The sequence below is a fragment of the Sorex fumeus genome, unplaced genomic scaffold (genome assembly GCF_029834395.1).
Source record: "Sorex fumeus unplaced genomic scaffold, SorFum_2.1 ptg000073l, whole genome shotgun sequence".
Classification (NCBI taxonomy): Eukaryota; Metazoa; Chordata; class Mammalia; order Eulipotyphla; family Soricidae; genus Sorex; species Sorex fumeus.
Window position 1 is genome coordinate 4,226,353 of NW_026606130.1, and position 24,094 is coordinate 4,250,446.

Consider the following 24,094-nt stretch of genomic DNA (forward strand, 5'->3'; position numbering starts at 1 on the left):
TAGAGAAGTTGAGCAATATGGATATGTTACACTTTGAATCTTTTGTAGATTCACTAGTGAAGCCATCTCAGTCCTGGTCTTTTGTTCTTACTCTTTTGATACACTTGATCAAAGTGTTTCTTCCTGGTTCAGTCTTAGAAGGTTGTGTAAGTCTAAAAGTGTGTCACTTTCATGTCCATAGTATTCTCTTTTGATCTTTTGTATTTTTGCAGTATCATTTGTCGCTTCATCTCTTCATTTCTTTTATCAGTGTTTATTTCTTTTTTTCCCTTGGTAAATCTGGCAAACAGTTTCTTTACTTTCTTAATTACATAACAAGCAACGGGATCAAACACTAGGACATCAAACATACCTGGCAAGTACTCAACATCTGAGCCACAACACCAGCCCTCGAAAGACTATAATCAATTTTATTGATCCTTTCAAAGGGCCACTCTATATTTCATGGATTTTAAAATAACACCTCTTTTATTTCTATTTCATTTATTTTCACTCCAATTTTTATCAACTCCTGTTGATTTTTGTTTTCTTTTATTCTTTCTCTTTAGTTCCTCCAGGTGTAACTCGAGATGTTACTGGTTTTTGTGAGCTGCCATAGTAGTGAATGTCCCTCTTTTTTATACATTATTTTCCCCAAAATTTTATTTTTATTAAGTCACCATTAGTTACAAAGTTATTCATAGTTGGGTTTGAATATCCCTTTTAATATTGATTTTTCTGCATCCTATAGAAGAAGATAGCTCATGTCTTTTTAAATTCTGTTATTATTCTTTGTTTTTAGGAAATTCTCAGCTGTGTTCAGGGTCTATACCTGGCTCTGTGCACAAGGATTACTCCTAACAGAACTTGGAGGGTTGTATGTGGTACCAGGGATTGAATCCTGGTTGGTCACATGCAAGATAATATTCCTACCCACTGTTATATATTTCCAGCCCTTTTTATTTATTCCTCAGTCAATTTTTAAACTTATCTTTAATTTTTATATTGAGTCCAGTGTTAGCAGCATGTTGCTTAGCATGTTTGAACTTTTTTCTGTTTTCTTTTTGTTATTGATTTCCTCTCTCTAAGAGAGCCCAGCAAACCACCAAGAGCATCCTGCCCGCTCGGCAGAGCCTGGCAAGCTCACCGTGGTGTACTCGATATGCCAAAAACAGTACCAATGATGATCCTCATTCCACTGACCTTGAATGAGCCCCCAATGTGTCATCGGGCTAGACTAGCACGTGACAGGGATGAATGGAGACGTTACTGGCCTGCTCGAGCAAATCGATGAACAGTGGGGTGATAGTGATAGTGATAGTGATTGATTTTTGTAATAAAAAAGGCACTTGATATATCAGTCTTATCATTTTTATTAATTTTTATTAGTATATTATCTGTCTTTGAGAATGTTTCCTTTGTCTTGAAGGGAACATGTGTTCACTTCTTTTTTTCAAATCAAGCAGTCATTCTTTACATGATTGCTAAGCTTGTATATAAATCATGCAGAATTTAAGTATGACTTAATGAAAACTGGTTCATATTTGCAACTAGATAGTTTTAATATCTTTCTTCCTGCCAGCAACATTTAGAGAGCCCAATACCCTTCTCTTAGTTTGTATTCTCTCTTTTCAGTCTACTATTCATTTTTTTCAGGTAGAAATGTATGTATATGACAGTTAAGTCCCATTGATCAATTATTTCATGGAAGGTAATTTTTTTTCTAATGTAGAATTACTGCTATTTATTCAGCCATTGATTAAGCTGATTGAATTGGGCATGAACTCCACATTACTTTTTTTAAAAAAGAAATTTAATTGGATATTCATGAGATAGGCAGTTATAAAGCTATTCATAATTGAGTTTCAGTCATACAATGAACCAGCACCCATCCCTCCATCAGTGTACATTTCCCACCACCATTGTCCACCATTTCCCCACCACCACCCCCAACCCCCCAGTCCCCACCCCCAGCCCTCCTCTATGGGAGGCACTTTCCTTCTTTTTCTTTCGCTCCTTTTCCTTTTGTGCATTACGGTTTGCAATACAGGTGCTAAGAGGTCGTGGTGTTTGTTCAGGGCATTCAGTATTTTTATTGGTATGGTAAGACTGGAGTAGCTTTTCAATTGGGTGGCAGCTTTGTGGTGTGGATGTGAATGCTGAGGCTTCGGGAAGTACAGGGCACTGGGGAGAGGTACCCCATCCCAACCCTGGAAAAGCCTGGAGATTTCAGTCACAAAACCTGCATACCAGAATTTTCAGCAGATTATATCCTGGTGAGTTCCATCCTGAGACGGTAGAGTCAGGCCAGGGATATGGCAGTGATTTTGGATTGTGGAAGTAAGCGCTGCCAGGGGCTCTGCTTGGGGGGGCCACAGGCCAATCAGCCCCCCTCCAATTTACCCCGGACTGTTCAGCCATGTGCAGGTCTGAGATGAACTGTGGATTTTGATATCTTTTGAGATTTATCTATGGGTCTCTGAAATAAGATTAATAAATCAGCTTGTATAGGTGGGTCAGAGGTAGTTTGTGGGCATGGCTCCCGCATACCTAACTTTTGGCCATTTAGTTTCTTGGTAAACTTGTTACCAAGGTATTGGGGTACAGCCAAAAGCACAGCAGCAATTTTTGGGTACTAGGAAGCCTGAAGGCACCATCAGGCTGCTGATGCCCTCGCCCCACAGATGCAGGTTAACCTTCTGGTGGCACCATACCCCCTGGTAATTGTTTATAATTTTTGTTTCAATCGGTGCATTTATATAAGCATTGTATTGAGATCTGCTATTACTGTGTTGTTAAAATTTTTTCATCAAGTCTAATAATAACTTTGCAATATATATTACACCAAACACAATAACAACAAGCCTCACAATGGAGATGTTACTGGGCCCGCTTGATCAAATTGATGAACAATAGGAGGACAGTGCTACAGTGCTAACCTTCTTGATGGATGATTATTTTTGCCTCTCTTTGTGTTTTATCACTTTTTTTATTGAAAGTCTCTTAATCAAATATGAGAATATAATGCCTCTTATACTCTGCATCATCTTGAAATATGTCTTGTAATATGCCTTTACTCTAAATCTACATTGTCATTTCATCTGGTATAGTCTTCCTTTATGCATGGTAGAGATAGATCATGTTATTTTTTATCTATATGGCCATTCTGTGATTTTAATTGTTAACTTTATACTTGACATCTTTAGGGTGATTATATATTGAAATTAATTTTGTTATTCAATCTTTTACTTCCTGATTTTTTTATATTTCTGGTCTATCTTTTTCTGTGAGTTTATATCTTTCTTTTGTTTTCATTTGTATTATTTGCTTGATGATTCTGTTTGCTGCTTTTTGGTGTGGGAGGCCACAATTGCTTTGTGCAGGGCTTACTCTTGGGTCTACACTCAGGGTTCACACCTGGTGTAACTCAGGGGACTATACAGGGTGCCACGGATTGAATCGAATTGGCCATGTGCAAGGCAAATGCCATACCCACTATACTATTGCTCTTGCCTCACAGTTTCTTAAATTTTTAATTGTCTTCATTTCATATTTTGTTACCTGTATGTTAAAGGTTGCATCACTCTTTCTTTGATCCTTTTTTAAAATTTATTTATTTATTTTGAGGAGTACGACAACTATATCCAGTGTGCTGTGGGGGTCCATGCAGTATTAAAGATTGAATTGAAGGCCTTAAGTATGCTAGATTTGTGCTTTACCACTTGAGCTGTCTCCCCGTACCTTCTAAATTAGTATGGTGTGGTGGTTTTAACTGATGATGATTCAATTATATCAGTTCCTCCTTTCCTTACTGTATTAATGTTTATGGCCTTGTTCAATGTTTTATGTCCTTTTTGTTTTTTCTTTTTACGTAGAATTCATTTAAACACTTCTTACAGGGTACATCTGATAGCAGTAAAGTCCAGAATATTTTTGTTTATTTGGAAAAGCTTTTATCTCTCCATCCTACTTGAATGAACCTTTTGCAGCTTAGAGTATTCTGTTAGTGTTTTTTTTTTTTTTTTAGAGAACAATATGAGTATTCTCTCAACTTCCTGAACATCTTATGGTCAGAACTTTCCTTGGGTTTAGGACATTCTCAGCAATTATTTCCTTGATCAGTCTTTGTGCCCTTCTCTTTCACTTTCTTGAATGCTCATTATCTTGACTATTTTCTCTTTGAATCCATTATTTTGCGTAGATTTTTCATTTTTCCTAAATTTTTTAATTTCCCCTTTTTGACTTGAGGTTATGCCCATGTTTTTGTTTGTTTGTTTGTTTGTTTCGTTTGATTTGGTTTGGTTTGGTTTGATTTGGTTTGGGGAACACATCCGGCAGTGCTCAGGGCTTAATCCTCGCTTACCCAAGGCTTTTTTTCTGGACCATATGTGGTGCCAGGCTTCTAATCTGGGTCAGCTGAATAAAAGACAAATACTATTTCTCCAGCCCACAAAAGTTATTCCCATATTGTCTTCAATTTCTTACTATCTTTCCTTTGCAAGATTACATAATTTTCTACAAAGGGCTAAAATATAGTTTTTTCTAAGACTTAAAAGACTTCATTGAAAGAACACATGCCACCTTCCTTTGTACCTTTTATGTTACACTGAGCTTTGGTGATATTAATAGCATGATTCTGTTTTGTTGTTGTTGCTTTTTGGACCATATTGAGTGGTATTCAGGCCTTATATTTGGCTCTGTGCTCAGAGATCACTCCTGTCAATGCTAGGGATACCATATGCTGTTGCTGGGGATTGAACCTGGATCAGCTGCATACAAGGCAAGTGCCTTACCTGCTGAACTATCTTTCCAGCCCATACAGTAAGATTCTTTAAATAAATACTGTGTTTAACACATATTTCCATTGATATCAGAACATTTAGTAAATTATTTACTTAAGAATATTTCCGGGGGGGGGGGGGGAGAGATACTACAGGGAATAGGGCACGTGTCTTGCATAAAACTCTCCTGGTTTGATCTTTGGCACTACATATGGCCTGCTTAGCTTCAGGATTAGTGATCCCTGAGCACAGAGCCCTAAACACTACCAGGTGTAACCCCAAAACAACAATAACAACAAAAAAATATTTATCGGGGACAGAGATAAGTACAGTGATTACGGTGCATGCCCTGTCTGCAGCTGACTCTGGTTTTATCGCTAGCACCACGATAGCATTGCTTTGGTGTAGCCCTGGAGACCTCAGGCACCATCATCGTAACCCAGGTAGTCCCTGACACCACAGAACCTGAGCAACATCTCAATCCTCACTTTGAACTAACTGCATGGTTGGCTAAGAAGTGCTGGGAGGGACCTCAGAGCCTCCTGAGCCTCTGAGAACCACTTAGGAGCCTAAAAACAATTAAAAAAGAATATTTCTTCTTTCTCCACATAAAATATTGCAGCTTTGCCATAAAATTAGAAAAAGAAGTCAAGAGACTGTGGGAGAAACTTTTCAACTTCAGGATACACCCAGAAAGCATGGTAGAAATATGCTGTGTCAGGAACATAGCCCCTTAAAGCACAGTCAGTAACAAAATAAATATCTCATGCAATTTGCAGAAGTTTATCTCTGAAGAATACCTGGTAATTCCATGCATCTGTATCTTTGATGGATGGTGTTGATGAAATTGGGAACATGAAATAGCCTCTGGACAGGTACTACTGTGGCATGGCGAAAGAAAATTCAAAGAAACAGATGAGAGAATGAGAATAGAGTTCAATCAACCTACTACTTTGAGAACCATGTCTACTGAATATATCCTTGAACATGCAAAACACAGAGTTGCTTACAAAACTTGATTCTAAAGAAAAAACAGACCGTGAGAATTGTGTAGTTTGTAAATCCTAAGTATTTGCTACCTTGTCAGTTGGTATGCTAATGCTTAGACTATAGCAGTAGTTCTTCAACTTGAATGTATATCAGTATGACCTGGAGAAGTTTACATTGTTGTTGTTGAGCCAAACCTGGCAGTTCTCAAGGCTTACTCCGAGGTCTGTGCTCAGGGACCACTCTTGAAAGTGCTTGAGGGAACCACATGTGCTGCCAATGATTGGACTGGGGCCTGCCACATACAAGGCAAGTGCTTTAACCCTTGTGTTATCTCTCCACTCCAAGAGAAGTTTCCTTTAAATTGTAGATTCTTGGAGGCAGATCTACTAGATAGTCATATATAGTTGGTCTGGTTGAAAACCTGGTAATCTACAATTTGGTCACACTCAAGCTTTTCTATTAGTCACACTTTGCAAAATAGTGGTTTTCAAGATGAAATCCACATTCTTCATTCTGTCTTTTAAGGTCTGCCTCGAAGAGTTCTCATTCCTCTCTCCAGCTGTTCCTAAGTACTTGTTATCCAGTCTTTTCTTCTCAGTGGTCCCCAGACATGGCTCTTGTGTGTTGTTCCCACCTCTTTGATGTTGCATCACCTTTGTCTTGCTTAGTTTGCTTTCTCCTGCTTTGCAAATACAAATTGTATCTATTCTTAGCTCATGTTGAGATTAGCAAATAGGTACTACCATTCCAGCCCAAGTGCTCTCTCTTTCTGTTTCAGTCCTTTACTTTTTATGTGATTCATTTGCTATTTAATTATATATGATGTTATATGATGTTATATTTGTCTTCTCCCATACTTTACATTCCTCCAAAATAAAAAAAGTTAATATTTTCTTTTCCTATAGAATGGCTTAGGTAAATACAACTACAAATATAATAGTTTTTGAGTAAAATATTTGTTGAATGAGTGATTGTGAAATTTAACTATGACTATCAGAATTTAAGAGTAGAATCAACCCTATTAAACCATGTTAGAATGAAATTAGACTGTCACTTGAAACCATTCTTTCCATTTGCAATGTTATTTCTACACCATTTACAGTTTCCTGTTCTAGCAAACTTTTATGGTGTGTTTCATTTCAATTTATTTCCCCTTCTTCAGCACCTCCCTTCCAGTGACCCATGCCCCACCTACTTTCTCTTACATGTTTGGTTTATTTTAAATCTCCCATGATTCCATAACATAACCAACATCCTGTCATGACTTCACTAGCACTCCTACCCCATCCACACCTTTCTTCCTCTACCTAATCGCTCTCCTCTTTCACACTCAAACCCAGTACACTCACCCATATGGTTATGTCCTTTTTCTCTCTATGTTTTCTAAATATAGTACCTAATGAAATTTCCAATAAGAAAGAAAAAAATAAATGGCCATTAAGTGTATGAAGTGGTAAGTGCTCAACACAATAAAAATTAGAACAAGAGTATTCTTTTTTGTCCAAGATTTAAAAAGATTAACATACGTAGTGATGGATTATAAGAAAATGGGAGTTTTCATAATAACCAAGTAAAGTGTAAGTTGGAATTTCCTTTTTGGATTGATAAATAAACAGGATTTTCATGAGTTATTTTTGTCTGTACTTCAGCTACTAAGTTAAAATTCTATTTTGGTTTATTTTGAATTGCTTTATTTTGTTTTGTTGATGCTTTGTGCCTGAAACCTTTAACTGGCTTTAACTGTCTCCCTAGAACAAAGCATATGGCTTGGGAAATTCAAACATAGCTGGGATACACAACTCACATTATTATATTTAAGGTCCACAGTGACCTCTAATGAAGACCAAAAAGTATTATGTGAAAACTGAGACAATTTCTTTGAGATCTGATCGAGGATAGTGCATAAATTTGCTAGCAGTTCTTTGATTTTATAAATGACTTATTGGAATATGCTATGACTATTTGTGATTCTGAGAGGAAAGTCATCAAGGTCAGCAATTTGTTTATCTGGGTAATTTATGGTTTGTGTGGGTTACTTTAAATCCCATCTTCTATCTTCCAGAACTCCATTGATTTTGTGACTCATTTTACATGAAAATAGACCTCCTCTAAAAATGTTTGCTCTCACCTTTCTCTAGTTTTAACACTTTATTATAAAAACGCTATGAAAGGTCAAGGCCAGGCTATATTCAGCCTTCCATTTTGACCCAGATATATTTACTGTAACTTAGTAGATGCTGGACTTTAGATAAACTTGTCTATAACCAAGTCTGTATAAAATAGAGGCATTTTATAATTAAGTCTTTACTAATCCATAAAGTTGGTATTAGTGGTATTTTTTAAGAGTTGACACATGGTAACATAGGCTCCAGACCACAGTGCTGTCAGAATCTTTCTTACAAATTTGACCTCTTAAATTAAGCTCAAGACCTCACACTTGCCTGGGAATTTTCTAAGTCATTGAACCATCTCCGTGCCCCATTCTTACAGGACATTCTCTAAGAGCAGGGCTGTCTGGAGTTCCACAGTGTTGGTGGGCAACACTGGCGTTTGGACTTATGACCTTATATCTACCAAGCAAGCACCTCAAGAAATGAACCATTTTCTCAGCACAGACACATTATACTTTCTTGGAAAAAATCCTAATAATTTAACTAAAACCACCAAAACAAAACCAAACTTCTAAGACATTATTGGTTTATTCAGTCCTTTGATGATGCCTCCATTATGAAGCTCTAGTCCTTCCAACCTTTAACCATTGTCAAGATTGTCAAAATGAGTTTATATTCATCACATAAATACAACAAAATATCTTGGAATATATTTGGAACTACAGAATACCTAGAAGGGCAAATTACTACCAAGGAGAAGACATGAAGAGGTTTCTTGCTCCCTAACTTCAAACTATACTACAAAGCTATAGTCATTAAAACACCATGGTACTAAAATGAAAACAGAAAAATAGACCAATGGAACATAATTGTGTAAATAAACCCATGCATGTATAGACAACTGAATTATGATGAAGAAGATGTGGGGCTACAGGGAACTTTCTTCCATAAATGATTTTAGGAACTTAGTAGTAACATGCACTGTAGCACTGTTCTCCCATTGTTCATCGATTTGCTCAAGCAGGCCCAATAACACTGTGAGACTTACTGTTACTGTGTTTCACATATTGAATATATCACGGGTAGCTTGCCAAGCTTTGCTGTGCGGGCGAGATACTCTCGGTAGCTTGCCAGGCTCTCTGAGAGGGGCGGAGGAATCAAACTCGGGTTGACCGGGTCGGCCACATGAAGGCAAACGCCCTACCCGCTGTGCTATTAGACCACTACCTAACTGCGATAGCACAGCGGGTAGGGCATTCGCCTTACAAGCGGCCAACATGGCCGACCCGAGTTCGATTCCTCCGCCCCTCTCGGAGAGCCCGGCAAGCTACCGAGAGTATTCGATATGCCAGACACAGTAACAACAAAGTCTCCAATGGAGACGTTACTGGGCCCGCTCGAGCAAACTACCTAACACCATATAAAAATTAATTTAAAATACCTTCAAGCCTTGGATATAAGAGCTGATGTTAAAGCTTAAATGCACAGAATAAAATATAGATAATCTGCCCTTTGTCATCAGCATAGAAGATGTGTTTTGGTACCCAGTTCTGCTAGCAAGGGAAAGAAAGCAAGAATAAACAAATGAGATTACAAAGTTTCTTCACAAATAAAAACTTTCACTAGAATAAAAAGACATTCCATTGGATAGGAGAAAATATTTGCAAATGTTATGTCCAGAAAGGAATTTATGTCTAAAATCAAACATACAAAGTACTTATAAAACTCAATAATGAGCAGGAGATCTGAATAAACATTTCTCTAAAGAAGATATATATAGATGGCCAGTATGCATATGAAAAGATGTTCATCTTATTTTCAGGGAAATTCAAATCAAAACAAAGATATTTCCTCACAAATGTGAGAATAGTTATTATTCTAGAGATAAGAAATAACAGGTTTTAGAAGCTGGCACGATAGCACAGCAGGTAGGGCATTTGCCTTGCATGCATCCAACCTGGGTTTGATTCCCAGCATCCCATATGGTCCCCTGAGCACCTCCAGGGGTAATTCCTGAGTGCTGAGCCTAGAGTAACCCCTGTGTGCATCGCCAGGTGTGACCCAAAAAGCACAGACACAAAAAAGAAACATATTTTGTATAGTATGTGGAGCAAAGGAAAACTTAATACAATGTTTGTGAAATGTATATTAGTATAGTCATTATAGTAAGCAAGCAAGATTCCATCACAATTAAAACTGAAATTTTATATGGCCCCAAAGGAAAAGCACAGTGGATCAGGATGCCTGCTTTGAAAGCATATGATCTTGACATCAAGTCCCCAGTGTCACCACATGTGCCAATCACTTAATAACTTAATCACTTAACTTCCCGTTAGTCGTCGATTTGCTCGAGCGGGCGCCAGTAATGTCTCCATTTGTCCCTGTCTCGTGCTAGTGTAGCCCAATGGCATCTGTTCGCTCCGGGAACATGAAGGGCCTCAAACCGATCGTTCATGATCTTGACGAAGAAGTCTGACCATCTGGTAGGTGGGTGGCCACGCGGTCTTTGACATCCCGTGGAATCCAGTCGGTAACAGCTCTAGTCCAGCGGTCGTCTTTAAATCTCATTACGTGACCAGCCCATCTGATTTTCGACACCTTGGCAAATGAGACAGCGTCCCTGATTCTTGATCGTCGACGGATGTCAGAACTCCGGATTCTTTCTCTCATTTGAGTGAAACGTGATATTCCAAGCATAGCTCTTTCTCTTCTTCTTTGGGAGACCTGAATAGCGTTCTCATCCTGTTTGCGTAGGGCCCAGGTCTCTGAGGCATATGATAATGCAGGAAGAACAGTGGAATCAAAGAGATGTGCCCGGAGCCGGAGGTTCTTCATCCTCTTAGCTATTTCTTCGACGTTCTTGAAGGCGTTCCAAGACGCTCTCTTCCTCCTGCGCAGCTCGGGTGCCAGATCATTTGTCATGTTGACCTCTCGACCTAGGTACACATAGCTGTTGCATTCGGAGATGGTCGTTCCGTTGAGAGCGAATGGGGCGTCAGGAACGAGGCTGTTTCTCATAAACATTGTTTTTGTAAGATTCAGCTGTAGTCCTACCTTTCCACACTCACGGTCAAAGTTGTGCCGCTTGGCTGATGTTTGGTGCTATTAAAACAATGTCATCAGCAAAGCGGAGGTGGTGTAGTTGCCGAGCATCTATCTTCACTCCCATTCCTTCCTATTCCAGTCATCGCATGATGTTCTCGAGGGTGGCACTGAAGAGTTTCGGTGAAATGGTATCACCCTGCCGCACCCCTCTCTTGACATCAACGGTCACTTCTTTGTAGAACGGTGAGATCCTGGTAGTGAATTCGCAATACAGCTCATGGAGGATCCTGATGTATTGGGCTTGAATGCCCTGATTGGCTAGGGCTTCCATGACCGCTTCCGTCTCAACAGAATCAAAGGCCTTCTTTAAATCAATGAACGTTAAACAGAGCAGCATCTTGAACTCCCGAGAAACCTCAATGAGCTTGGTTATCGTGTGGATATGGTCGATGGTGCTGAATCCTTTGCAGAACCCTGCTTGCTCGCATGGTTGTCCTTTATCTAGTGTTCTGCCAATCCTATTTAGGATGACTCGAGTGAACAACATGTAGATGACAGACAATAGGCAGATCAGGCGATAGTTGCCAATGTCATGGATGTCTCCCTTCTTGAACAGTAGTACGGTCCTGCTGGTTTTCCATTGGGACGGAACCTTGCATTCAGACAGGTAGAGAGTGAAGAGCCGAGCCAGTGTATTGATGAGTACTGATGGCAGGTTCTTCAGGTGTTCAGGTCTGACCTTGTCTGGGCCGGGTGCTGTTTGTTTCTTTACTGACGAAATGGCGTGTCAGATTTCAGAAGGGAGAACTTCCACTATTGACATTACTTCCACTACCCAGCCGTTGCCACACTTCAGGACGCTTTCCGGACCTGCGTGGCAGCTCCAGCCGAGACTCACACACGACTGAAGACCCACAGAACAAGATAAGAGGAACTCTCTGAGACCTTGGATTCCAGGCTCGGCAGACCCAGGGACAGAGCTTCTCTGCTTGCTCCCACCAACCACAGGTGACAAAGGGATTCTAATCAGGAGCCCCACCCTACCCTGCCCTGTCTGCTTCCATCAACCACCCAGGGATCGAATTGCACACAGGAGACCCACCCTACCCAGATAAATACCCCACTGGCAGACTTCCACTATTGACACTACTTCCAGGACACTTTCCAGACCCGCGTGGCTGCAAAGCAGCCACGCGACACATCATAAGACACTAAATACCCATCTTCCGGAATTGTCGTACCGTATTTGATAGGGTTCAAATATGGTAACACCTACAAGGGTGATTATAGTTCGCCCCAAAAGCCTCTATCCCTCTCGGAAAGACTGGCAAGCTACCGAGAGTATTCCACCTGCATGGAAGAGCCTGGCAAGCTATCCGTTGTGTATTCGATATGCCAAAACCAGTAACTACAACTGGTCTCATTCACCTGACCCTGAAGGCTTCACCGACATGGCAGCACTGAGAAGGATGAGAAAGGAGAGGCCGACAAAATCTCAAGGCCGACCTAGGCTGCCACAACGAAGGAAGACAAAAATGATCGTCTGTACTTTCAATGCACGTACGCTAGCATCAGATGCATCCATTGAGGACCTGATGGTACAAGCGCGAATGATCAAATACGACATCATTGGTCTGACCGAGACAAGAAGACACGAATCTCACCATGCCGTTTTCGACACTGGAGAAGAATTGTTCCTCGGAACATGCGATAAAAGAGGTGTTGGAGGCGTTGGTGTCCTTGTCAACACAAACTTGGCCAAGAGCATTGACTCATTCAAATGCCTAACAAACCGAATCAGACGTTTACATTTGAATAGATGTGGCTCACTGCCTGCAGTTTCTATCTTCGTTGTCTACGCACCAACATCTCATTATGATGAGAGAAATCGAGAAGTTCTACATGGAGCTAGAGAAGTTCTATAAAGAAGACCACACCTTCTACAGGATCATTGTGGGTGATTTTAATGCCAAGATAGGACCGAGAAGATCAGCTGAAGAACTTCACATCGGGACCCATGGCCTAGAATGGAACGAACAGGGTGAGAGACTGTCTGAGTTCATCATGTCGACCAAGACCATTCATGGTAACTCACAGTTCCAGAAGGCAGAATCTAAACGATGGACATGGGAGTCTCCCGGTGGACGATTCCACAACGAAATAGACCACATCATATTCAATCCACGGTTTTGCCTGACCGATGTCGCTGTTGTCCCAAAATTTCGAATGGGATCGGACCACCGTCTCCTTCATGCAAAATTCTACTTCACAGAGCGGGGAGAAAGGGCTACAAAATTCAAAAAGAGAACTCCCAGAATGACCACCAACTGGGAACTCTTTGGTACTATTGCGGCATCATGGGAAGATGCCATTGTTGACAACATTGACGAGGAATACGATCGACTGGTTCAGCACCTCCATGAATGTGCGAGGAACGCCAAGAGAGAGATAGCCACAAAAAATCGCCTATCTTCGAAAACTCTTGAGCTAATTCGCCAGCGTGGTTTGGCGCATGCCTCAGGCAACCGCAAGCTAACGTCCGAGCTCGCAAAGCAGTGCAGAGATGCGATCAAGGAAGACCTCAAAGAGAGAAGAGCAGAAGTACTGTAGATGCTGCAGAAGCCGGGAAAAGTATTCATAATGCCCGCCTGTCCTTCGCCAACTACAAGACCAAGATGACTGCCCTCCGACGTCCTGATGGATCCATCACATCCTCCAGAACGAAAATGGAGAAGATTATCCATGACTTCTACTCAAATCTCTTTGATAGCCATGTCCACTTGCCGACATACCAAATTCCACAGGATGGATATGTCGTTCCCAACGTTCTCCCTTCCTAAATCTGACACGCCATTTCGTCGGTAAAGAAACAAACAGCACCCAGTGCCAATCACATTCCTGAAAAACTTACTGTCTGCAGTCCCTGGTGTCACAATGGTGTCCGGCCTCAAAACAAGCAGGTCGGTTTAAGCACCACAAAGCAGTTTGATACCCAGCAAGCGCCACAACTGAAAATAAAGATATGCTAAGTAATTATAACCCTCTGGTTAGGACATATTTTAGCAGTAAAGCAACCCCTTGTGGAAAATAGTGTTTACCTTGAGCGAGAGAACCCACTGCTGCAACAAACCTGGTAGGCCCACCGCCCCTGCCAATTACTGAAGTCTTCATGGGATGGGGTAGGCCAATCGCCTGCCCTATTGGATGGTCTAGTGCTCCACCCAGACACATCTGCTTCCACTCACTTTTACTTGCCGGTAGAGCCCGGCAAGCTACCGAGAGTATTCGATATGCCAAACACAGTAACAACAAAGTCTCCAATGGAGACGTTACTGGGCCCGCTCGAGCAAATCGATGATCAATGGGAGGGCCTTTACCTTTTAACTTTTACCTTAATATAATAGCCAAACTGTGGAAATAACCCAAATGCCCAACTATGGATTCATCTATTCATTGATCTATTGATTTATTGATCTATTCATCCATCAACAATGGTTGAATACATCAAGAAGTTTTGTCATATATCCACAATGGAATACTATGCAGCTCTAAGTAAGAACAAAAGTATGCAGTTTTCTGCAACATGGATGAAACTAGAGGAACAGATTGAAGTCAGAAGAAATGGAGTAGATACAGAGTAATCTGTCTAATGTGTAGGACTTAAAGATAACATAAGTAATATACAATTGTGTTACTGATCCACAAAACTGAGTTGGGGAGGGCAGCTAAAAAGTGATGTGAAATGTGGACCTGGAAGCAAATGGGCACACTTGGTGATGGATATGGTGTTGCAATCATGTACACGGGAAACCATCATTAACAATATTGTAAATCACTGTCACTGTCACTCTCACTGTCCTCCCATTGTTCATTGATTTACTCGAGCGGGCCCAGTAATGTCTCCATTGTGAGACTTGTTGTTACGGTGTTTGGCATATCGAATACGTCACGAGTAGCTTGACAGGCTTTGCCATGAGGGTGAGATACTCTCGGTAGCTTGCCGGGCTGTCCGAGAGAGAGGGGCTGAGGGATCGAACTCGGGTCGGCCATGTTGGCCGCTTGCAAGGCAAATGCCCTACTGCTGTGCTATCGCTCCAGCCTAAATAAAAGACAGCTAAATAGAAGAAAAGATTTCTTATGGCAGGTACTTTCAGGCTTTCTTTTATTCTGTCTTCCTCTCACCTTTATGTTTGTCTCTCTTTTTTGTCTCTCTCCTCCATCGCTCCTCCCTCTTTCTAACTCTTCTTTCGTTCTTCCTTTTATTCTCTATCCCTACTTCCCCACCCTTCCTTCTCTTTGTTATTATTTTTAAAGGGAGCAAAGAAAATATTAATGGTTTCAAGCAAATAAATTCTTGGCAGAAAATGTTAAATACAAACAAATTAATTGTCTACCTAAACCACAGTGTTCACTCCAGCAATTATATTTGTACACACTACTACTAAACGAGTGAAAATCTAGCTAAGCACTGCAATTAACCTCGTGTACAAACCTTAGCAAGCACTGCAGCTAAAAATGTGTGTGAGGCCCTAGGTTATTGCAACATCATTGAAGAGACGAGGTAAGGATGACTCAGATTCTATATAGTCTTTTTATTTACCCCCCACATCCAGAAGCACCAATTCACAGAGAGATGTGTGTTTCCATTTTTATTGCAACATTATTTACATAGTCAAAAACTAAAAGTGTGAGTTCCTATTGGCTAACACTGTATAGCACTGACCTGCCATTGTTCATCGATTTGCTCAAGCAGGCACCAGTAATGTCTCCATTGTGAGACTTGTTATTACTGGTTTTGGCATATCAAATACTCCAGAGGGAGCTTGCCAGGCTCTGCCGTGTAGACAGGATACTCTTGGTAGCTTACCAGGCTCTCCAAGAGGTATGGAGGAATCGAACCCAGGTTGGCCACATGCAAGGCAAATGCCCTACCCGCTGTGATATTGGCTGCAAATGGATAAAAATAGATATTGTATATATACACAATGGAGTACTATTGAGCTTCGGAAAAGATGAAATCCTACCATTTACAACAGCATGTGTGGAGCTAGATGGTATTATATTTCATGAAATTAGCCAGAAGGAGAAGAACACCATATTATTTGACTTATATGCGAGAGTATTCGATATGCCAGACACAGTAACAACAAAGTCTCCAATGGAGACGTTACTGGGCCCGCTCAAGCAAATCGATGATCAACGGGAGGGCCTTTACTTTACTTACATATATAAAGAAAACAAGCAGATGATCTAAAGACAAAACAAACTTTTTGGACAGTTTACAGTTGCAGGAAAGCAAGAGTGAGAACTTATACATTTGGATACAGGGAAACACATGTTGTGTTTCAGTGATGCACATCTGAAATTTATACTGGGCTATAATGCAGTGTTACTTCAATATTTTAAAAATGTATTCATTTTTATTTTTATTGAATCACTGTGATATACAGTTACAAAGTCGTTCATGATTTGGCTTCAGTCATACAGTGTTCCAATACCTGCCCCTTCACCAGTGTACATTTCCCACCACCAGTGTCCCCAGTTTCTCTCCTGCACTCCCTAGTCTGCCTCTAGGGCAGACACTTTTCTTCTCCCTCCTGCCTACTTGCATTATGGTTTGCAATAAAGGTACCGAAAGGTTATCATGTTTGTCCCTTTGCCTACTTTCACCACTGAGTTCTTGTCTAGAATGACTAGAATGATCATTTCAAACTATCATTGTCATAGGGTCTCTAGCCTAACTGCCCTCCCATTATGCCACTTGTGGTAGCTGCCATTGAGGGGGTCAGAGCAATAGTACAGCATATAGGATACTTGTATTGCATGTAGCTGACCTAGGTTTGATTCCTGGTACTCATATGCTCCTCCAAACATCACTAGGAGTGATCTCAGAGCAATGACACATTTGGCCCCAACCAAAACAAAAAAAAACTGCCATTGGAATTAGATATAGGAATAACAAATATCCAACTTTTAATTTTCAGTAAGATATGGGCAGGTTTTTAAAAAAGCTTGGACATCCCATTGCTTATGAAAGGGGAGTTCAAAATAATTTTATATAAATTTTAAAAAGAACACCAAAACTGAACACTAAAGTTCTACTTATTTCTATAATGACAGATATCAAATATCAGAGGAATATTTTACCTTATTCCTTGCTTAACTTTGTTAGCTTTATTATTTCTACTTTCTCAACTTTATCACAGCTGTTGTCTACAATTTCCATTGTCAGGCACTGGAGTGGCATTATCACATAAACTGATTGTTCTGCTGTTTCTTTCTCTGATAGGTGTAGAAGATGCTTTCAGTTTCACCTCCAAAGTTATGACGGTGTCCCTGCACAAATTCTCCCCAGGATTTTTTCCAGGCAAGTGATTTGTGTGTTCTTGAGCCGGGGCAATAATATCATGGGTAGGACAGTTGCCTTGCATGCAGCTGACCTGGGTTTGATTCCAAGAATCCCATATGGTCCCAGAAGCACTGCCAGGAGTGATTCCTGACCACAGTTCCAGGAATTACAACTGAGCATCACTGGGTACATTCACCCCCTGAAAAATTCCCCAAAGTGATTTGTGTGTTCACGATTACATTTGAAGAATAAAACCAGAGTTTTAAAAATTATATTGTAATATTGTTGGTTTTATGTTTGAATATCTTTTGATACTCCACTTGATGCAAAATTTTAACAGTTATTGTAGGTGACCATGATCAGAGGCATGTAGTGCTATTTCTTTTTGTAGGTGATTTTTATGGACTATCAATAGATATCAAGGACTAAAATGACTGTCTGTACTTTCAATGCACATACACTGGCATCAGATACATCCATCCAGGACCTGATGGTACAAGCACAAAAGATCAAGTACAACATCATTGGTCTGATTGAGACAAGAAGGCATCAGCCACATCACACCATTTTCGACACTGGAGAAGAACTGTTCCTTGGAATATGTGACCAAAGAGGTGTCGGTGGTGTCGGTGTTCTTGTGAACACAAACTTGGCCATAAGCATTGACTCATTTGAATGCCTAACAACGTGAATTGGATGATTACACTTGGATAGATGTGGCTCACTGCTGACAGTTTCTATCTTCGTCGTCTACGCACCAACATCCAATTATGATGAAGAAATTGAGAAGTTCTGCATGGAGCTGGAGAAGTTTTATAAAGAAGACCACACCTTCTACAAGATCATTGTCAGTGATTTTAATGCCAAGATAGGACTGAGAAGATCAGCCAAAGAACTCCACATAGGCACACATGGCCTAGAATGGAACGAACAGGGTGAGAGAGACTGTCTGAGTTCATCATGTCGACCAAGACCATCCATGGCAACTCACAGTTCCAGAAGGCCGAATCTAAACGTTGGACATGGGAGTCTCCCGGTAGACAGTTCCACAATGAAATTGACCACATCATATTCAATCGACGGTTTTGCCTGACCAATGTTGCTGCTGTCCCAGAATCCCAAATGGGATCGGACCACCATCTCCTTCATGCAAAATTCTACATCACAGAGCAGGGAGAAAGGACTGCAAAGTTTAAGAAAAGAACTCCTAGAATGACCACCAACTGGGAGCTCTATGGCACTGTTTAGGCAACATGGGAAGATGCCATCGTTGACAATGTAGATGAAGAATACGATCGATTGGTTCAGCACCTCCATGATTGTGCAAGGAACACTGAGAGAGAGATAGCCACAAAAGACGCCTGTCTTCAAAAACTCTCTCAAGATCATTCACTAACATGGCTTGCTGCAATCCTCAGGCAACCACAAGCGAATGTCCAAGTTTGCAAAGCAATGCAGAGAAGCGATAAAGAAGACCTCATAGAGAGAAGTGCAGCAGTGCTGGAAGATGCGACAGAAGCCAGGAAAAGCATTCACAACGCCTGCCTGTCCTTCACCAACTACAACACCAACTGCGCTCCAATGTCTTGATGGATCTATCACATCTTTCAGAAGGGCAATGGAGAAGATTATCCAGGACTTCTACTCGGGTCTCTTCGATAGCCACGTCTACCTGCTCACATACCAAATTCTGTAGGATGGATATGTCGTTTCCAACGTTCTCCCTTCTGAAATCCGACATGCCATTTTGTCCATAAAGAAGCGAACAGCACCTGGCCCAGACAAGGTCATACCCAAACACCTGAAGAACCTGCCATCAGTACTCATCAATACGCTGGCTCAGCTCTTCACATGCTTCCTATCTGAATGCAAGTTTCCATCCCAATGGAAAGCCAGCAGGACTGTACTACTGTACAAGAAGGGAGACATCTACAATATTGGCAACTATCACCTGATCTGCCTGTTGTCTGTTGTCTACAAGCTGTTCACTCGAGTCATCCTGAATAGGATAGGCAGAACACTAAATGAAGGACAACCATGTGAGCAAGCCGGGTTTCGAAAAGGATTCAGCACCATCGACCATAATCACATGGTAACCAAGCTTATTGAGGTTTCTCGGGAGTTCAAGATGCTGCTCTGTCTAACGTTTTTTTATTTAAAGAATGCCTTTGATTCGATGAGACTGAAGTGGTCTTCAAAGCCCTAGCCAAACAGGGCGTTCAAACTCAATATATCAGGATTCTCTGTGAGCGGTATTACAGATTCACTACCAGGATCTCGCCATGCTACAAGGAAGTGATCATCCATGTCAAGAGAAGGGTTCGACAGGGTGATACCATTTCACTGAAACTCTTCAGTGCCACCCTCAAGAACGTCATGTGATGACTGGAATGGAAAGGAATGGGAGTGAAGATAGATGGTCAGCAACTACACCACCTCCACTTTGCTGATGACATCATTCTAATAACACCAAACATTAGCCAAGTGGTACAAATGCTGGCCGACTTCGACCGTGAGTGTGGAAAGGTCGGACTATAGCTGAATCTCATGAAGACAATGTTTATGAGAAACGGTCTCATTCCTGACGTTCCATTCGCTCTCAACAAAATGAACATCTTCAAATGCAACAGTTATGTGTACCTAGGTTGAGAAGTCAACATGATGAATGACCTGGCACCTGAGTTGCACAGGAGAAACAGAGCAGCTTGGAATGCCCTCAAGAGCTTTGAAGAAGTAGCTAAGAGGACAAAGAACCTCTGGCTCCAGGCACATCTCTTCCATTACACTGTTCTTCCTGCATTAACATACGCCTCAGACCTGGGCCCTACGAAAACAGGATGAGAACGCTATTCAGTTCTCCCAAAGAGGAATGGAAAGAGCTTTGCTTGGAGTATCAAGCTTCACTCAAGTGAGAGAAAGAATCTGGAGTTCTGACCTCTGTCGACGATCGAGAATCAGGGACACTGCCTCGTTTGCCAAGTAGTCGAAAATCAGATGGGCTGGACATTTAATACAATTTGGAGACGACCGCTGGACTAGAGCCATTACCGACTGGATTCCATGGGACATCAAAAGATCATGTGGCTGCCCACCTACGTGATGTTCAGACTTCTTTGTCAAGTCCCTGAACAATCATTTGAGGCTCTTCATGTTCCTGGAGCTAGCAGATGCCATTGGGCTACACTAGCACGCGACAGGGATCAATGGAGACTTTACTGGTGCCCCCTCGAGCACATTGATGAGTAATGGGATGTCAAGTGATCAATTGATCGAGTGATCAATTGATATCTCATTTGCAATTAATATATATCTTATATTAGCATCCTGATAATTACAATGATGTTTTAATATTACATCAGTCTAAGACCCTTGACAAATCAAGCAAAGGATTTAGTTTCTTTTATTTGATACAGCAAAATGGGCACTAAAGATTTTCTGTTTTGTGATGGCTTTACTGCTTCCCCAACTTTGATTATATTAGTTACTTTTCTGTATTATTTTTCTTAATTTGATATCTTAGAAACCATCACTAACTCGTTGTTCTCTTAATCAACCTTTTGGTCTTTTGACTACCTGTTGGAATCCATCAGCTTTTCTAGTATTCATGTTTTAAAATCGTTCACAGTGCTCTTCTCTTACAGGAACAGGCGATGTGTCTGATGTTGGCCTAGGAAAAGGACGATACTACAGTGTAAATGTGCCGATTCAGGATGGCATACAGGATGAAAAATATTACCACATCTGTGAAAGGTATGGCAGTTCCACGGAGCCAATAAAAAGTGGATTGTATTTCTAAAGTATGAACTTACCTCCGTTCTATGAAATTCTTGATTTGAATTAAGGAACAGTTTGAAAATAAAACTTCTACATACCCATGTTGCTCTTACACTGTTTGTGATGCATTTTTAGTCAAATTAGTGGCCACTGTTTAGGAGAACCAAGTACCAGAGCCATGCTTTTAGTTTGATCTTACTTGCTACTCCATATAATTAAGGCAATTACAAAAGCGGAGATTCTACTGTCCAGAAAATCCCTTTATTTCTCCTTTCTTAACCAAAATCTGCGTGTATATGATATTATTGACCTGATTTGGTCTGTTACAGTTACCAATTACGGAGAGCTGCTTCCATACACTCATGTGAATATTAAGATATACATTATTATGAGTTCTTTTTTTGTTTTTGTTTTTTTCACTGTGAATTTTTCATTTTATTCATTATTTATTATTAGTTCTTGATTTCTGTCGGTCATGTTAAGTTGTTGTCATAAATTTGTTCTTTCCATGCTATGCTTAATATGCAACTATAATCACTTGTAGGCAGTTGGCTAGTGTGTATCACTGCAGCAGAGAAGCCCTACAGAATTGGGGGTGATAGGGCAGAGACTGAAGTTTTATATGTAAAAATTGAGATTGATCAGGTAAAAATTCACTGCTGACATTGACAGCAGAGAAAGTGAGTCTGACTAAAAGTGAGAAACATTGCTTGAGCTAAATAATGGGATTAGAGCCACTTTTGATCCCTTCCCCACCACTGGGATCAGATTTCTCTCTGTCTCTAGTGTAAACAAGCACATCCCAAATGAGCATGCTGTGCTGGAGAGTTTGTACAGTGGTTAAATGCCTTCCTTGCATGTGAAGAGCTAGGTTTGAGTCCCAGCACTGCATATGGTCAGGCGCAATACAGAACTGCCAGTAGTGATCACAGTGCCAGGAGTAAGCCCTGAGAATTAGTGGGTGTGCCCCCTCCCCAAAATAAAAACCAAAAGCAAAGGAACCAAAAGAGCATGCACTAGCAATCATCACTGGTCGTTGTATAAAGTACAAGTATTAAAACTAAAAAACTTGACACTTCAGAAATGCCTCTTAGATAAATATCTTTGGAAATATTCTCAGCAGCACTAACTTTTCAGTTTTTATCTTGTCCATTGTCTTCTGTATTATTCAACTGAAAAGGCTTTTGGTGACAGAGAATTACAGTGGGCAATGTGATTACCTTGCCTTGCACATGACAGGCTGGGGTTCAATACTTGACACCACATATGATCCCCTGAGCACCACCAAGAGTTATATGTGGCACACCTGGTTGTGAACTATCCTCCCCACCCACATAATAAGATATTTGAAATCTGTCATTGATGATTTTAAAGGTCTTTTTTTTGTTTCCTTCATGCTGTGCTCTGTCATTGAGACATACAAATCAGAGCTGCTCTTATGAATTTTAACAATGAAAATATATTATAGTTCTATATAAAAAGAGATTTTTTTCTTTTACTCCTTTTCTTGACAATGCCCAACATTTTGTTGCTTTTTTCCTGCCATGGTAAGAAGTTAGGTAATTTTCTATAGTGCTCTTGCCACAGGATTTCCTAAAGCTCTTTCCTAGGTCTTAATTTAAAGGTCAGCACCCATTATACTGCAAGTGTTGTTTGTAGTATCTGGCCCTAACTAGATTACCTTACATGTACGTGACCCAATTAAAGATCTCCTTCCAATTATAAAACCTTTCAAAAGGTCCTTTTTTATTTCTCCCTCATGTTGGCATTTCACTGCCTGGAAAAGGTGAGTTTCATCTGCAAACTTGAGGATTTATCAGTTCCACTTCACCCCCAAGGAAATCTGTTTACCCTTCTTCAGTCAGAAAAAAAACACGTTTCTCCCTTAAGTTAATATTCTCACTCTCTAAAATCATTTCTAGTACACAATTGGAACAATTTTAATCCCCTGGTAATTCATGTTTAAAAATAGTCTTTGTATCAGATTTAACTAGACATATTATAATGGTGAGTTTGGTCCCTAGGAAAAGATCTGTGAAAGATCACAGAGACCACATTGCTTATTCGACCCCAGTGGACAGGAGGCCAGCATTTGTTAAAGATCCTTCCAGCCTGCCTACTAAAGTACCAGACATCAGTTTATGATTCCCAAGGCCCCTTTAGCCTGTGGATACCCGCAATCAGAACAGTGACCATCCAGATCAACAGGTTCTAGGCTTTTGTTAGCAGTATAGTAATTTGTCCCTTCGATTTCCTTCAGTAGTCAAGCTTGGTGAAGGTGTTACATGACCAGATTCCAGAAGGTCCAGGGAGGCTTTTCAAGCCTAACCTAGACTTTTCTTCCACCGATTGTACTAATATCTAAAATTCTACAATTAGAAATAGGTCTTAAAATTTTATTTTAACCTAGCCGCTCTTCCTTGCCCTCACTCTGTCATAGAGCTTCATGTAGCTTTTAGTGACAGCATATTGTGAAAGTTTAGATTGTGAACCCCCTGGGCATTAAGAGAAGCAGGAATTGGTAGTGGAACAGTATAAGCAAAAAGGAACACAGAAAACTAAAACATCCAACTAAATTGCTTTCTAGAGGATTAGTCCTAATAACTCTATTTGGTCTCAATCATGCATTTGAGTATCTCTCAATTTGTGACTTGGAACCAGAGTCTTTTTTGCACATTTGCCATTATAACTTCTGACCCAAAAGATACAGTAGACATAGATATAGGAATGGCTTCGATTGAAAAAAGGCCCTTCGGTATATCTTTTCTCTCCTTTGCATTCTTTTTATTCTGGAGTCTCGCTGCTTGGCTGGCTCTTATTTATAACTTTTAATGTAAAGTTTTTTATTATAGTTTTCTGTCATTATAGTACTGTTAAAATTTATAGTATTGATTTACAGAGTTATTGCACTCCTTTCCTCCATTGTGCCCATGACCTTCCACTAGTATTTCTTGTCACCTCTAGTTCTGACTCACTTTTTATCTGATTCACTTACAGTATGCTCTAGTTTTTGTATGCTACCCAATTTCTAGTTTGCTTCTGAACTGCTTCTCAGTGTGTGATTC

At 40.5% G+C, this 24,094-nt stretch overlaps 1 protein-coding gene across 1 annotated transcript in view; it reads left to right on the top strand.

Moving 5' to 3' along the window:
• HDAC8 (histone deacetylase 8) overlaps window positions 1-24,094 on the top strand; it is a 425,847-nt gene that overhangs the window by 124,322 nt on the left and 277,431 nt on the right. Inside the window, exons 6-7 of the mRNA XM_056130090.1 lie at window positions 17,196-17,273; window positions 20,897-21,005. Coding sequence (XP_055986065.1) covers window positions 17,196-17,273; window positions 20,897-21,005 — 187 coding nt within the window. The remainder of the gene's footprint in view (window positions 1-17,195; window positions 17,274-20,896; window positions 21,006-24,094) is intronic.